This window comes from Adiantum capillus-veneris, chromosome 9, assembly GCF_014529385.1.
Source record: "Adiantum capillus-veneris isolate H3 chromosome 9, ASM1452938v2, whole genome shotgun sequence".
Lineage (NCBI taxonomy): Eukaryota > Viridiplantae > Streptophyta > Polypodiopsida > Polypodiales > Pteridaceae > Adiantum > Adiantum capillus-veneris.
Window position 1 is genome coordinate 65045496 of NC_140939.1, and position 13014 is coordinate 65058509.

The following is a 13014-nucleotide window of genomic DNA, read 5'->3' on the forward strand; positions in this document are numbered from 1 at the left end:
GAGGTTGAGGGAGGTTTGCAAATCAGCCAGGAGGTGAAGAAAGGCCTAGGAATGGTGTTGGACAAAGCAATGGTAGGTTTTGGAGGCAGACGCCTACATGTTATAATTGTGGAGAGTTGGGTCACATCAGCCCGCAATGTGATAAGCCACCAAGGATTGGGGGAGACATGTATCCATTGCCAAGACAGGTGCTAACTAGGTCAAATGATTATGGCATCAAAATTAAGGGAGACAAAGGAACCAGTGGATTAACCCAAGAGGAAAAGGGAAAGACAAAAGTGCTAAGTGTAGTCAGCTTGGAGAAGGCATCAAAGCTAGAGGATACATTAGTGATGCCTATTGGGAAGAGGACCACAGGGGATAAGGAAGGAAGAAGTACCCCAGTTCCTAGTAAGAAGAAAGGAAAGATCCATGAAGGCGAGGATGTCAAGGCCAAGAGGAAAAGGAGAGCTAGTCGAAAGTTTCATGTTTCAGATTTTCCACTAGGGGATGGGCAATTAAGCTATGACTTGAAGGAGGATCTGACGAGCAGGAAGGCAGATGTTACTTTTGGGCAGCTTATGGAGATGGTGCCTAAGCTAAAGCGACAGTGGAAGAGGATGGTTAACCCAATGGAGAAAGAGCCAGAGAGAGGTTCAGTAAAGGTGTTGGCAATGGATGAGCTACCAGACATTTGTCCAAGGGTAGATGTGTGGCATAAAAGGAAAAATTTGGGACAAGGTTATGTGGATGGTGGAGCCCAAATATGTGTCATTACACACTCATGCGTTGAGAAGATGGGTCTTACAGTGTCTGGGGTGTCAGGTTTCCGGATCAGATTGGCAAACCATCAGAAAGTAAAATGTTTGGGTGTTGTAAAGAGCTTAGAAGTGGAAGCATATGATGCAAAGGCAGTGGTTGATTTTCATGTGATGCCAGCAGGGTTGGGAGCATATCCTATTATACTGGGCAGACCATGGTTACGTGTAGTGGGAGCTGTTCAAGATTGGCGACATGGTACGATTAGCCTCTATGGAAAGACAGGTACCAAGAAGCTTTATAATATGGACACAGGGAAACGATTAGAGGAGCTTTATGAAGATGAGGATGAGTCTAGTGATGAAGACTCTTCCACGGTGACAGATGAGGACAGTGATAGTACTACCAGCAGTGATGAGGATGCTGATGTTGCATTTCTTTTGATGGACAAAGAAATCCAGGAGTTTGGTTTAGTTGCATTTACAAATGAGGTTGAAGATGAAGTGAAGGGCCTTATGAAGTGATTGAAGGGCTGATGCAAACCAAGGTTGAGTTGTCAAAGAAGCAGGAATTGTTGACACAAATGATCAGTGGAGACCTCTCAGCTATGGAGAAGGATATATATTTGCACATGCTGGCTAGTTTTCCTGATTTGTTAATTACTTCATATGAAGAGATCAGAGGGTTCAAGGGCGAAGAGATGCATATAGAGCTGAAAGAAGGTGCTAAGCCACTGCGGCAAGGCTAAGAAGGATGGGTCAAGAGCAAATGGAAGCCTTGCAAGAAGAGGTGGACAAGTTGTTGAAGGCAGGGTTCATAGTCCTTGTGGAGACCACAGAATGGGTGAGTCCAGTTGTAGTCAGTCCAAAGAAGGGTGGGAAGTGGAGAATTTGTGTAGATTTTAAACCCTTAAACGCAGCCACTAAGAAGAACCCATATCCTCTTCCATTCATCGATCAGATCTTGGATTCAGTGGCAGGTTATGAGAGGTACAGTGTGTGTGATAGTTTTTCAAGCTATTTTCAATTGAACATTTCTCTTAAAGACCGCACAAAGACCACTTTTATTACGCCATGGGGCTGCTATTGCTACACAGTATTTCCATTTGGGTTGTCAAATGGACCTTCCTTCTATCAAGAGAGAGAAAATTGGGTGTTGGAACCATTCATTGGTAGTTGTGTTAAAGCTTTTATGGATGACTTCTGTGTTTATAGCAGTAGGGCTGAACACCATGAGAAGCCGCAGATGGTATTGGCTCGATATGATGAATGTGGAGGACAACTAAATCCAAAGAAATGTCATCTAGCACAGCCAAGGGTGAAGTTATTGGGCCATATGGTGTCAGAAAATGGCATTGAGGCTGATCCAGATAAGGTTAAGTCTATTATTCTTCTTCCACCACCTACGAGTACGAAGCAATTGGAAACTTTTATACACAAAGTGAAGTACATGGCACGGTTTATTCCATTGTCTTCACAACTTCTTTATCCATTACAGAAAGTGGCAAAGCATGATCCATTGCAATGGGATGACAAGTGTGAAGAAGTGTTTCAAGAGGTGAAAGAGGTGTTAGGGGGGTTGTCAGCCATGCAGGCTCCTGATTGGGAGAAAGTGTTTTATGTAAATCCATCAGTAGGGGATGATGCCATTGGAGCCATGCTATTGCAAAAGGGGAAGGGCAGCCATTATATGAGGCCAGTGTATTGTGCAAGCCGAGTGAAGTTGGTAGCGGAGAGAAAGTTCTCAGAAGTAGAGCTAGTGATGGCCAGTGTAATATTTGCTTGTCGACGATTTCGTCATTACTTGCTACCGCGGCCTTTTGTTTTCTTGACGAGTTATGCCTTTTTTCCACAGTTAATTAATGGTACTAACATGTCAAATGTGGTGAAGAAATGGGTAATTGAGCTGCAAGAGTTTGAGTTCTCTTTTCTAGTGGAAGATAGTACAAGGGCTACCCTAGCTGATTTGTTGACCTACAAGGAGAATCCCCTTATTGTTAAGGAAGAGGTGGTGAGAAAGGTAGTTGAAGAAGTGCCACAGATCATCAATGCACAGGTGTTGTTCTTTGATGGTTCATACAGAAAGAGCCATGATGCAACTTCAGGGGGTATAGCACTTTATGATCCAGAGGGGAAGCTAGTATGCAAGAGAGGGTTCAAATTGGATGCTCATAATAACAATGAGGCTGAATATGCTACTTTGGAAGCCGGATTACACATTTGTTTGAAGCATGGGGTTCGAAGGTTGAGCATAAAAGGTGATGCCTTGTTAGTGGTGAAGCAAGTTTTGGGTGTGTGGAAGAGCAAGAACACCTCATTGAAGGAAATGTGCTTCAGAATTAAAGGCCTGTTAAAAAATTTTGAAGCATGGAGCATCAGACACATTGAACGTGCTCTAAATGGAGAGGCACATGAAGCAGCTCAAGGCATGATTGGGGAGCTATTTGTGTTGAGGACCACTTTACCTCTTTATCATGGCCGGGAAAGTTTGGCTCAAGAAGAGGAGTTTTTGCTAACAAGAATCATTCCAAAGGAGATTCAGAAGTCTAAGAAGTATGGCTTTGTGCGTAGAGCATACAGGTACAAATTGATTGGTGATGTCTTATACATGAAATGGGCTGATCTCGTGTTGAGACGTGTACCTTGGCGGGAGGAGCTTTACAAAGTGTTGGAAGAGAATCATGAAGGCGCATGTAGTGGCCATTTTTCTCTAAAGATCACCTTGCATATGATTTTGCAAGAGGGGTATGTATGGCCTAGTTTGCACAAGGATGTTCACCATTGGTGTAGGTCTTGCAATAGGTGTCAAGCATTTGGGAAGAGAGTGTTGAAGCCAGAGCTACGAAAAACCATTATGGTGTTTGATGTGTTTGAAAAGTGGGGGATTGATGCAATAGGCCTGTTACCTATCACAAGCAGGGGCAAAAGCTATATCTTGACGGCAGTGGACTATCTCTCTAGATGGGCAGAGGCTATAGCAGTAAAACAGATCACTGCAAAGGATGTGGCAAAATTTGTGTATGATGAAATATGTTGCAAGTTTGGGGTGCCATTAGAGCTACTTTCAGATAAGGGGCCAGGATTTAGAGCTAAACTGCTAGACTTCTTATGCGCAAAGATGAAGATTAGGCACCAACATACCACGCCTTATTACCCATAGTGTAATGGCTTAAATGAAAGATTCAATGGTGTGTTGGTACAAATTCTTTCTAAAGTGACAGAGCGCCAAGGAAAGAATTGGGATTTGGAATAGCCTAGTGCATTATGGGCTTACCGTACTTCGGTGAAGACAGGTACAGGGTTTACTCCATTTCATTTGGTGTATGGAAAGGAAGCACTATTGCCTGTGGAGGTAGAGTTGCCTACGGTCAAGATGTTAGAGAAGTTTCTTGGGCCGCCTAGTGATGCATTCAAAGAGAGGCTCTTGCAGTTACAAGAGGTCCAGTTGGATAGGATGAGCGCATTGGAGCATTATGGGCAGATGCAGGATAAGGCTTTGGCAAAGATAAATGAAAAGATCAAAAGTAAGGGTATCAAGAAACATGACTTGGTTTTGCGCTACAACAGTAAGCTGGACAACACCTTCCAAAAGAAGTTTCAAATTAAGTGGGAAAACCCTTTCAAGGTAGTGGAGTGTTTACCAAATGGCACATATCAGTTGGCTAACCTGGATGGTGTTCTACATAAGTCAAGGGTAAATGGATTGCGTCTTAAATTGTATCATTCTAAATTGATGATGGTGGAGCAAGATGAGTTGTCTGTGGCTCAAGCAGTGTTGGTGAGGGATGACGAGACCTGTGATGCGGCGAGTCTCATATCTCTCATTGCTGCTGATGATCATGAATGATCTAGCAGGCTAGGGGATGGGCAAATTATGTCAGGAGTTTTTTTGAGCAAGGAATTGCGCATATGCACATATCCATGCATGGTGCATCGAATAAAGGATTGCCCATTTTCCATAGCCAGGTGGTTTCGTGGGGCCCACGTGTGTACAGGTAGGATAGGGTGTACATAGTGCAACGATTTTCACTATTATCAGTACCAGTGTGTTTTCTCTACAATAAGGAGGAGTTGGTAGTGCGTAAAACTTCTCGAGGAAGCTATCCGCGGGCCAACGACATGAGGTAAGCAGGTGCATCAGATGGCATCGAGTGGCGTCAGGTGGTCGAACGGGTTCAATACTTGCACGCGGAGAAGTATGGACACGACGTGGGTGTTTTCTTGTGATACTTATGCAGAAAGGTCATCATGAGGACCACTTTTTGGGGCCACTTCGCGCGGTTGCGGGATGCATTATTTGGAAAACCTGAGTGCCAGATGTGTGGATGATGCAAAAAAGGTGACAACTATGCACTGCGAGGTCAGTTTTTTGCCTGTTCCGGATCCGTTTGAGCTCATCTAAAAGGCCACGGGTGCCCAACTAATAAAGCTAAGTGTGGGAACTGAAAAAAGAGAGAGAAGACCAGAATAAACATGGAGAAGAGAGGAGGAACAGCCGCAAGTGTGTTTTTGTTGTTTTTGGAGTATTTTTTGGCCCTAAACTACTCATGCGAGGTCGGATTTGAGCACTGTGACATTGTAGGGTGGGGTTTTTGGGCGTTCCGGACGCAATGGCGCTGTCCATTTTGCCAAATTCCTCACAGATTTTTTGTTGTTTTTCTGTGTAATCTTCTCCGGTGAGTGAAGCCTCTACTTAACGTTGTGGTTGTATCTGGTGTATTTCCTCAATACTGTGTAAACTATTTACCCCATTGGTGTTGGGCTGAGCTTCATTGAGTCTAAACAACAGCAATTTGCCTCCTTTGAGCTGAATTGATAGTGTGTGTGTGTGAGTGTGTATGTGTGAGTGTTGAGTGGGCAAGTGGAAAATCTCTCTCTTCTCACTCCGTCTGTGTGTTTCCTGTCTCGGCCAGGCTAGTTGTGTAAGCCGAGTGGTGCCCCATAATGTGTGTGTGTGTGTGTGTGTGTGTATCATCCCAAGAGTGTGTTTCGGGTCATTATAGAGGCGTTGTGTGTGTTTCCATCCCGCTCACAACGGGAAGCAACATAAAACATAGTCATCTTGCGTTTTTGCAATGACACACCTAGCCGCAATTGCAACCATGTGCCAGTGCATCCACGCACGGTGACTTCTTTCAAACAGATGCTCCTGTCATTCTAGCAGCAACACACCTAGTCGCAATTGCAACCATGTGCCGAAGCATGAATGACTGGGAGCAACATAAAACATAATCACCCTACGCTTTTGCAATGACACACCTAGCCGCAATTGCAACCATGTGCCAGTGCATTCACGCACGGTTACTTCTTTCAAACAAATGCTCCTGTCATTCTAGCAGCAACACACCTAGTCGCAATTGCAACCATGTGACGAAGCATGAATGACTGGGAGCAATATAAAACATAATCATCGTACGCTTTTGCAATGACACACCTAGCCGTAATTGCAACCATGTGCCAGTGCATCCACGTACGATGATTTGATAAAAGAAATTTTAAACCTTTAAGTTTTAACCCAAAAAACTCAAAAAAACATCAATAAAATAAGGAAGGGTTTAAAAAATTACTGCTACACTGCTTTGAGAATGTGGAAAGCTGCCAGAAAGTTTGGTGAAGACTTTTCAATGTACCTCTTTTGTGAAAAAGACAAGCACCGGCGTCGCCTTTATATAGCCACGGCGGGCCCGGCGGGAAAATAGCTTTACCCGGCGGGCTACGAGCCGATCTCCAGGTCTCCCTGGAGGTCAAAAAAGATGAATGTCAATTAACAAAATATATGTTATTTTGCATTTCTATTGTTAATAACCTGAAATTATAGTGTGATCACGTCATTTTGAAATCCCTGCTCAGAGCGGCCTGCTCAGAGTGGTCTGAATGCGAGAAGGCCATGTGATTGCCTATGAAAGCCGATTGTTTTCAAGGCCAAAATTGACAGCACAGATTTATGAGAAAGAGGTTTTGGCAGTGATCTATGCTCTTCCTCACTGGCGACATTTCCGCCCATGGTCTTTACTGATCATCAGAATTTACGCTACTTCTTGTCACAGAAGCAGCTTTCGGAAAAGCAGATGCGGTGGGCTAACATCTTGTCACAGTTTCACTTCTAGATTGTCTATGTTCAGGGACAAAAAAACTTGGTGGCAGATGCATTGTCTCGGAAGCCCCTAGTCTTGGCTATTTCCGCAATTTATCATAGAAGCTTTGAGAACATGGTTGATTAGTACTCCACAGATCCGGATTTTTCCGATGTATTCACTTGAATACAGAATGGGGAGGTAGTAACGGGATATTCCATACGGGATCCCTACTTGATGAAGAAAACAATGTTGTGCGTTACACAGTCGTTGAGGGAAAAGGTTTTGATTGAGTGTCATTGTCCACCTTTTACAGGTCACATCGGCATCGACACCACCTTGAAAGGTGTTGAGCGTTACTTCTTTTGGCTGAGACTCAAGAAAGATGTGGACGACTTTTTTCACAGCACTTCCCAAGCGTCCCTGGATGCAACCACATGCACAAATGCAATGGAGACATAGATTCCTTGCAGAAAAGCGTTTGCTCTTCCCAGAAAACTCATTAAAATATTCTGCTTTTTAAGAAAAGCTTCTCAGAACCCATCTTTATTCTTGTGCTTGCATCTTTGCGCGTATTCCTATTTCCAGATCGGATTTCCCCTCGATTATGGATATCTCCCTTCCGATGCACCCGTCACCCACCTTGTGACGCATCAGGAATACCCATCACCTAGTCCTTTCCTACCAAACTTACAGCACAATCCCCTTCACGATGCTCCATGTCACCCATCCTATGACGCATCAGAGATGTTTATTCTCGGATGGTCGGATACTTCTTATTGATTCTCCCTGTCACCCATCCGTTGTGACGCATCAGAAGTACCCGTTCATGTTGGCTTTATAGATATTCCCTTTCACAGTGATCATGTCATTACTTTGAATATGCACTAGGGATACTCTGTACTCCGATGTCTCCAGTGAGAAAAACACTCTAATTTAAAATTCCAATAATTCATTTAGAATTATTTTTCCTTGGTGTTCAAGCAAGAAAACCCTCTTATTTATAAATCCAATAATTCATTTAGATTTATTTTTCTGTCAGATAAAGCCAATTTAGCAACATCTCTTATATAAGGAGCCTATTGTACTCAGTTTTGAAGCATTCATTCAATCAATCAAACACACACTTAGTCTCTTGCGTCTTAGTTTGATCTTAAGTATGAAGTCTTAAGTCTTAATTATAGGATTACAACCACTAATCCTCACAATGGTATCAGAGTAATTTTTTTTCCCGGGACCCGAAGGTTGTGAGCCTCTCACCCTCGCCGCTACCCTCTCCTCTCCTTTCTCGGAGTTTCATGGAAGCCGAAGAAAGGTGATATACACACAACTATGAGCATGAGATAACTTGAAGTTTTTTTCCAATGTTTTGAATAAAACAGAGAACATAAATGTGTGTATCGCGTAGCCGGTGAATTTACATTTGTGACTCTTCACGTGTCCTTCCCTCGGGTGATACCTCTTCGAAAGCACACTCCCACCCAATCATGTGAAAGGGCACGGACCCAGTAGGCAGCCACACCTTCTCCCATGCTTGCACGCTTTCCCCAAAGAGATGTGCCCCTTTGTGCACCCCTTTGTGGGCTGAAATTGCAGCCTTGCTGCTGGCATGCTGGTTCATGACACCCTTTCGCTCGCATGCCTCTTTGCTGCCCTATATTATACGTACAACCTCAGTAGTGCACAATGTATTAAAACCAGCAACTCACTATATTAAAATCCACCAGCGTTATTTATTGAAAAGCCCCTAGCGCTGGACAACTTGGCCAACCCCCAAATTTTAAAAACCCATGTGAAACCAGCCTTTTAATACCACAAAACCTCCAACCCTCTTACGTAAAAACAAAAACATGACCAGCAGCCATTATTCGAATGTTGCCCTCTCACCCTCCTCTAGCGCTAGCAGCATTTCGCCCTCTGTGATTCTTCCGCGAGAGGTGATCGTGATTCCGAACACTGTTCTCCTGGAAAAAAAAATTGTACCCGAACTGGTAGTTCTTTCCGATTCCCCGACTCCATAGCTCGAAACTATTTCCGACATACTTTCTCCTCTCGGAGTACACGTCCCAGCACATACTCCTGCACTTATTCGATAGTTCCCTCTGAGGGGTAACCATGCCAAATTCTCACGACGGAGGTGGTCAATCTGACAATGCTCTTACTCTCATCAATGAGCAAATGGCCACACGTTCCACAAGTCTTGCATCACTACACACTCGTTTGGATCATATGCAGATGCAAAACAATTTTCGGAGTCGTCCTACGATTGCTCAGACAACCAATGCTGCTTCTCAACCACCTTCTTTCGAAGCGTGAGTGGACGAACCAAATGAACCAGATCCAACTGATGAGGTAGACAATCCGCTTGAACACCCCTATTAGAAGCTTTGTAAGTAGATCTCTGGTATGTATAAAATGCTCTGCTTCTAGGCCATCATGGGCATATGCTCTCTTAGTCCTCATCCTGTCAATGGCCTTCTTTACCATCTCGGTGGTAAAGAAAGCACGTGTGTGGGCATGGCTCCAGAGGATCCAAAAGAGGTGCCTGCCTTGAAACTGTGTATAGGGATGATGCATACTACTCCATAAAAGTGATGGCTGAGGGAAGAGAGTGCTCATGGAAGAGTCGTCATGGCTCGCCTGAGTCTTGGCTCAAAAAGAACTCATATAAATCTTGCTCTAGCCCAGCTAGAAATGCCTGCTTCTTCTGTCGCACTAAGCGACAAGAAGCAACCTGTGGATTGTCTATGAGTGATGACTCCTAGAAGTACCTCCCTCTGAAGTTGAGCTATCGACACTCTACACTCATCATCATACCAATGATTTTGGGGTATGCTCCCAAAACCGTCCTCTTTGCCAAAGTTTGTTGCTTAGTGTGTGGGTATGACTCTTCTGGGACATCTTGCAATGTCTCTGTCAATATATAAGTGAGCTCCTCTAGAGGTCCCCTCAATTCTTCTATGCATAGGCATCCATAGATCCCATCTATGTACTTAGAGTCGATCTCTGATGTAAAAGTATATTGAGTATGTGCTGCTACCCGTGGAGCATGTGTTATACTAAACTGGAAAGAGATGGTCATTGTCAAAAGGGCATGATCCACTGTTACACCGATCGCCCCATGCCTATGCAAAAGAAACAAGTAAAACCAATTGCTGTTGTTGGAAACCTTTGTAGGCCATTAAGTATGGCCAACCCACGTGCAGTGTACACATATTTGTCAAGTATCTTCCATACACCATAACCTCCACGTCCTGTGAGCATCTGTCTAGCCTTGTATCCCCAATGTCCAACTCTCTCAAGATCTCCTCCCAAGTATCATAGAAAACCGTCTAATCGTTTGGGCATTAAAGTTTCCCAGAAAAATGATATCTCTATCCCTAGAGAACTCCCACATGTCATCATCTACATACACACACACACACAAAGGACCCACAATGAAGATGAAGTGGCCTCAACCATAGCCACCACACCGTATCACCCCCAGGTTTCCAAGAACGTTGCGTGCGTCCCGTACCGTCGGGTCCCAGTCTTCCTTGGGGTGACCTCGCGCTATCCTAGTCTCATGGGGTCTCCACTAGCACTCTACCTACATTGGCCGTTATTACAAATAAAGCCCATAACCTCCTTTTGCAACTGACCGGTACACTAGCTGAGTTCCCACTACGTACGTCCAAACACTCGACACCCATATTGATAGTGTCCTAGAGTAGGTCTCCTCTCCTATGATGGGTACATACCATACATCCCGCCTAAGGATCATTGATGTCCTTTGAAGGTGGAAACTAAGCTTTCAAAGCTCTAACAGTTTGCCAAGTAGCCAATCTTACCCTTCCACTTGATCAAGTACTCATCATAGGCATATGGCTAGGAGTGACCAGTACATTGAAAGGACGTAGTTTCCTTGTGATCAAGAATGAGCCACAAAATCTAACTTAAAGCTTGTCATGCTTTCATATAAGGTTCCTTTCGTTGGAAGATACAAGTAAACATATTATTGCTATGAACTATAAGTCGTCTTTAAGCATGCAATGGTTGCAACTCCTTGCAAGAATCTTGAATTGGTGTCTTTTAATAAAAATAAGTGCATAAAACGAAGTATTTACAACCTAAAAGGTGGACTTAAATATTAGGAGTTGGCTATCACTCAATAGAAGGCAGTCTATACATGGCTTAAGCCTCTACTACACTATGCGATATCATGTCAAAGCAATGAAAACAAGAGACGCTCTTTCTCTTTGACCGCAAATACAACTACAAAGCAAATGAGAAGATGTATTGACCGCTAAATCCCATATTAATCTAGTCGTCTAATAGCACTCATTATATACCTTGGAATTCAATCAGTGTTCTCATTGCAAGTCGTGCATTTAACAGACAAAACTACAGCTATGAAAGCTAAGTGAGAGCCAAGCAAAAAAAAAAAAAACTCATACCCAACAAAGTACCATGACCATAAGAACGCTTTTCATTTCAAAAGGAAGTCGCCTAATGCTTGTGAGAAGGTTAACTAAAACAACTCCAGGTCCGAAACCCTCCCTTTCATGGTTTGATGTATATCCAAATTCAACTCTTTCACTTATATTGTTAAGTTGTATCATGGTCCATCTTGACTAATCGGACAGTTTGCATCTCCACCAACTTCTCTTGCTCATTGAAGAGCAAGCATCCTCGACATGTCTTGAATTGCTGACAAGAGGAACTTCCTCGGTAAACGACTGTTAAAGGAATATAAACAAAGCATCAAGCTTCGGAGTACATCAGTAAATGGACTGAAACTTTTTTAAGCCACCTGCATAGTGTTGTTAGCAAGATCCAAAAGCCAAAAACCAATAATAAAGACTCCTGTAGCTCGCGGGCGTTTCACCAAACACCAACCCATGGTTGCAAACACCAACACATGGTTGCACCTTCATTAAACAAACTCAAACATAAGATGTCCCAAGATGACAATCAAGAGGGGCTGAAAGGATGTGCAGAATCTTACCAAGAATGAGGGAAAAGCATGTTCTATGGCCAATGTCTGAAAAACCCCAAATCACAAAAATGAAGTACGGTCAGATTGATTATACTCTCAGCCATTCCTTGCCCCTCCTGACTCCCAACCGCTGTCAAAGCTGGGCATGCATACAATGGACCTATTTCCGGTCAGCTTGACCGACACGAGCCCCAAAAGCAAGCTCCTACAATGCAGATCTCTCAGAAATCGTTGCCTGGCCGTCTATTCTTTCACGATTAACTTGGCACGAGCGCACAGACAAGCATTTCTGGGTTGCCTGTTACACAACAGTGGCGGACGGACTCTTCAGCAAGCTACGAGCACAAAACGCACAGCCTTGGCTGCACGGCCATGAGCTAGACATCCATGATTGTGTGACAGCCATCGACCATGGCGAGCTCACGTTCGTCCGGGCATTAGAGACATGGGCCTAAGATTTCAGGAAGCATGACTAGCCTTAGCACTCCTTGTTGCGGAAATCTCGAGCAGGACGAGCGACAGAGAAAAAAGTCGAAGCGTTGAGTCGTGATAGCATTAACTCGTGATGCCCGTTGTTGCAGACTAGAACTCGAGACCTCTTGTTTGTCAGCCCAAAACCACGCGCTTGAGTGGGGTTGCTTGTCACCAAGGTAGAACCACAGACTAGGCAAAAGTAAACATAGAAAAAAAAGGTAAACAAAGACAAGTCGGACGGCGTTCAAATTTCGTAGGAAATGTGCTTCACTTCAGCAGCGTAGATCCCTCCGCTTATACTTCATTCAATATCCGATGTTAGATAGTGTTAAGGCAAAGAGACTTCTTGAAAGTTTGTCCCCCGTATATTATAACACGGTTACGGGAGGCTTAGTTATCAGTTATTGATAACTATGCCAACTATGCCCAGACAAAGCATTAAATGAATAACTAAGCCTCTTGCATGGTCACATGAGGCTTAGTTATTCATTCGTCCTCCCAACTATGCCTTGAGCTTCACAACTATGCCAAAATCTGCATAGTTACAAAGGGTAGGCATAGTAACTCAGTTAATGCTCCTTTTTGCATGTGCACAAGAATGAGGCTTAGTTATTTGTTCAAATATCTGATAACTAAGCCTCACGTGACCATTGTCTTAATCCATGGGAATCTCTAAGAACCCTCTGGCTTACTAGCTCCCTCTTATTTTAATCCATGGGGATCCCTCTATTCTTCAAGGAGCAAGAGGTTC

At 43.8% G+C, this 13014-nt stretch overlaps 1 protein-coding gene across 1 annotated transcript; it reads right to left on the minus strand.

The window, feature by feature from the left end:
* Positions 1 to 11330: 11330 nt before the first annotated feature.
* On the minus strand, positions 11331 to 11818 carry LOC147450587 (uncharacterized). Its single transcript, XM_086520487.1, has 3 exons — positions 11799 to 11818; positions 11604 to 11721; positions 11331 to 11529 (listed from the first exon to the last, which is right to left on the minus strand). The coding sequence occupies exons 1-3, from the start codon at positions 11816 to 11818 to the stop codon at positions 11425 to 11427; spliced, it is 243 nt and encodes an 80-aa protein (XP_086376613.1). The 3' UTR covers positions 11331 to 11424.
* Between the last annotated feature and the right edge of the window lie 1196 nt (positions 11819 to 13014).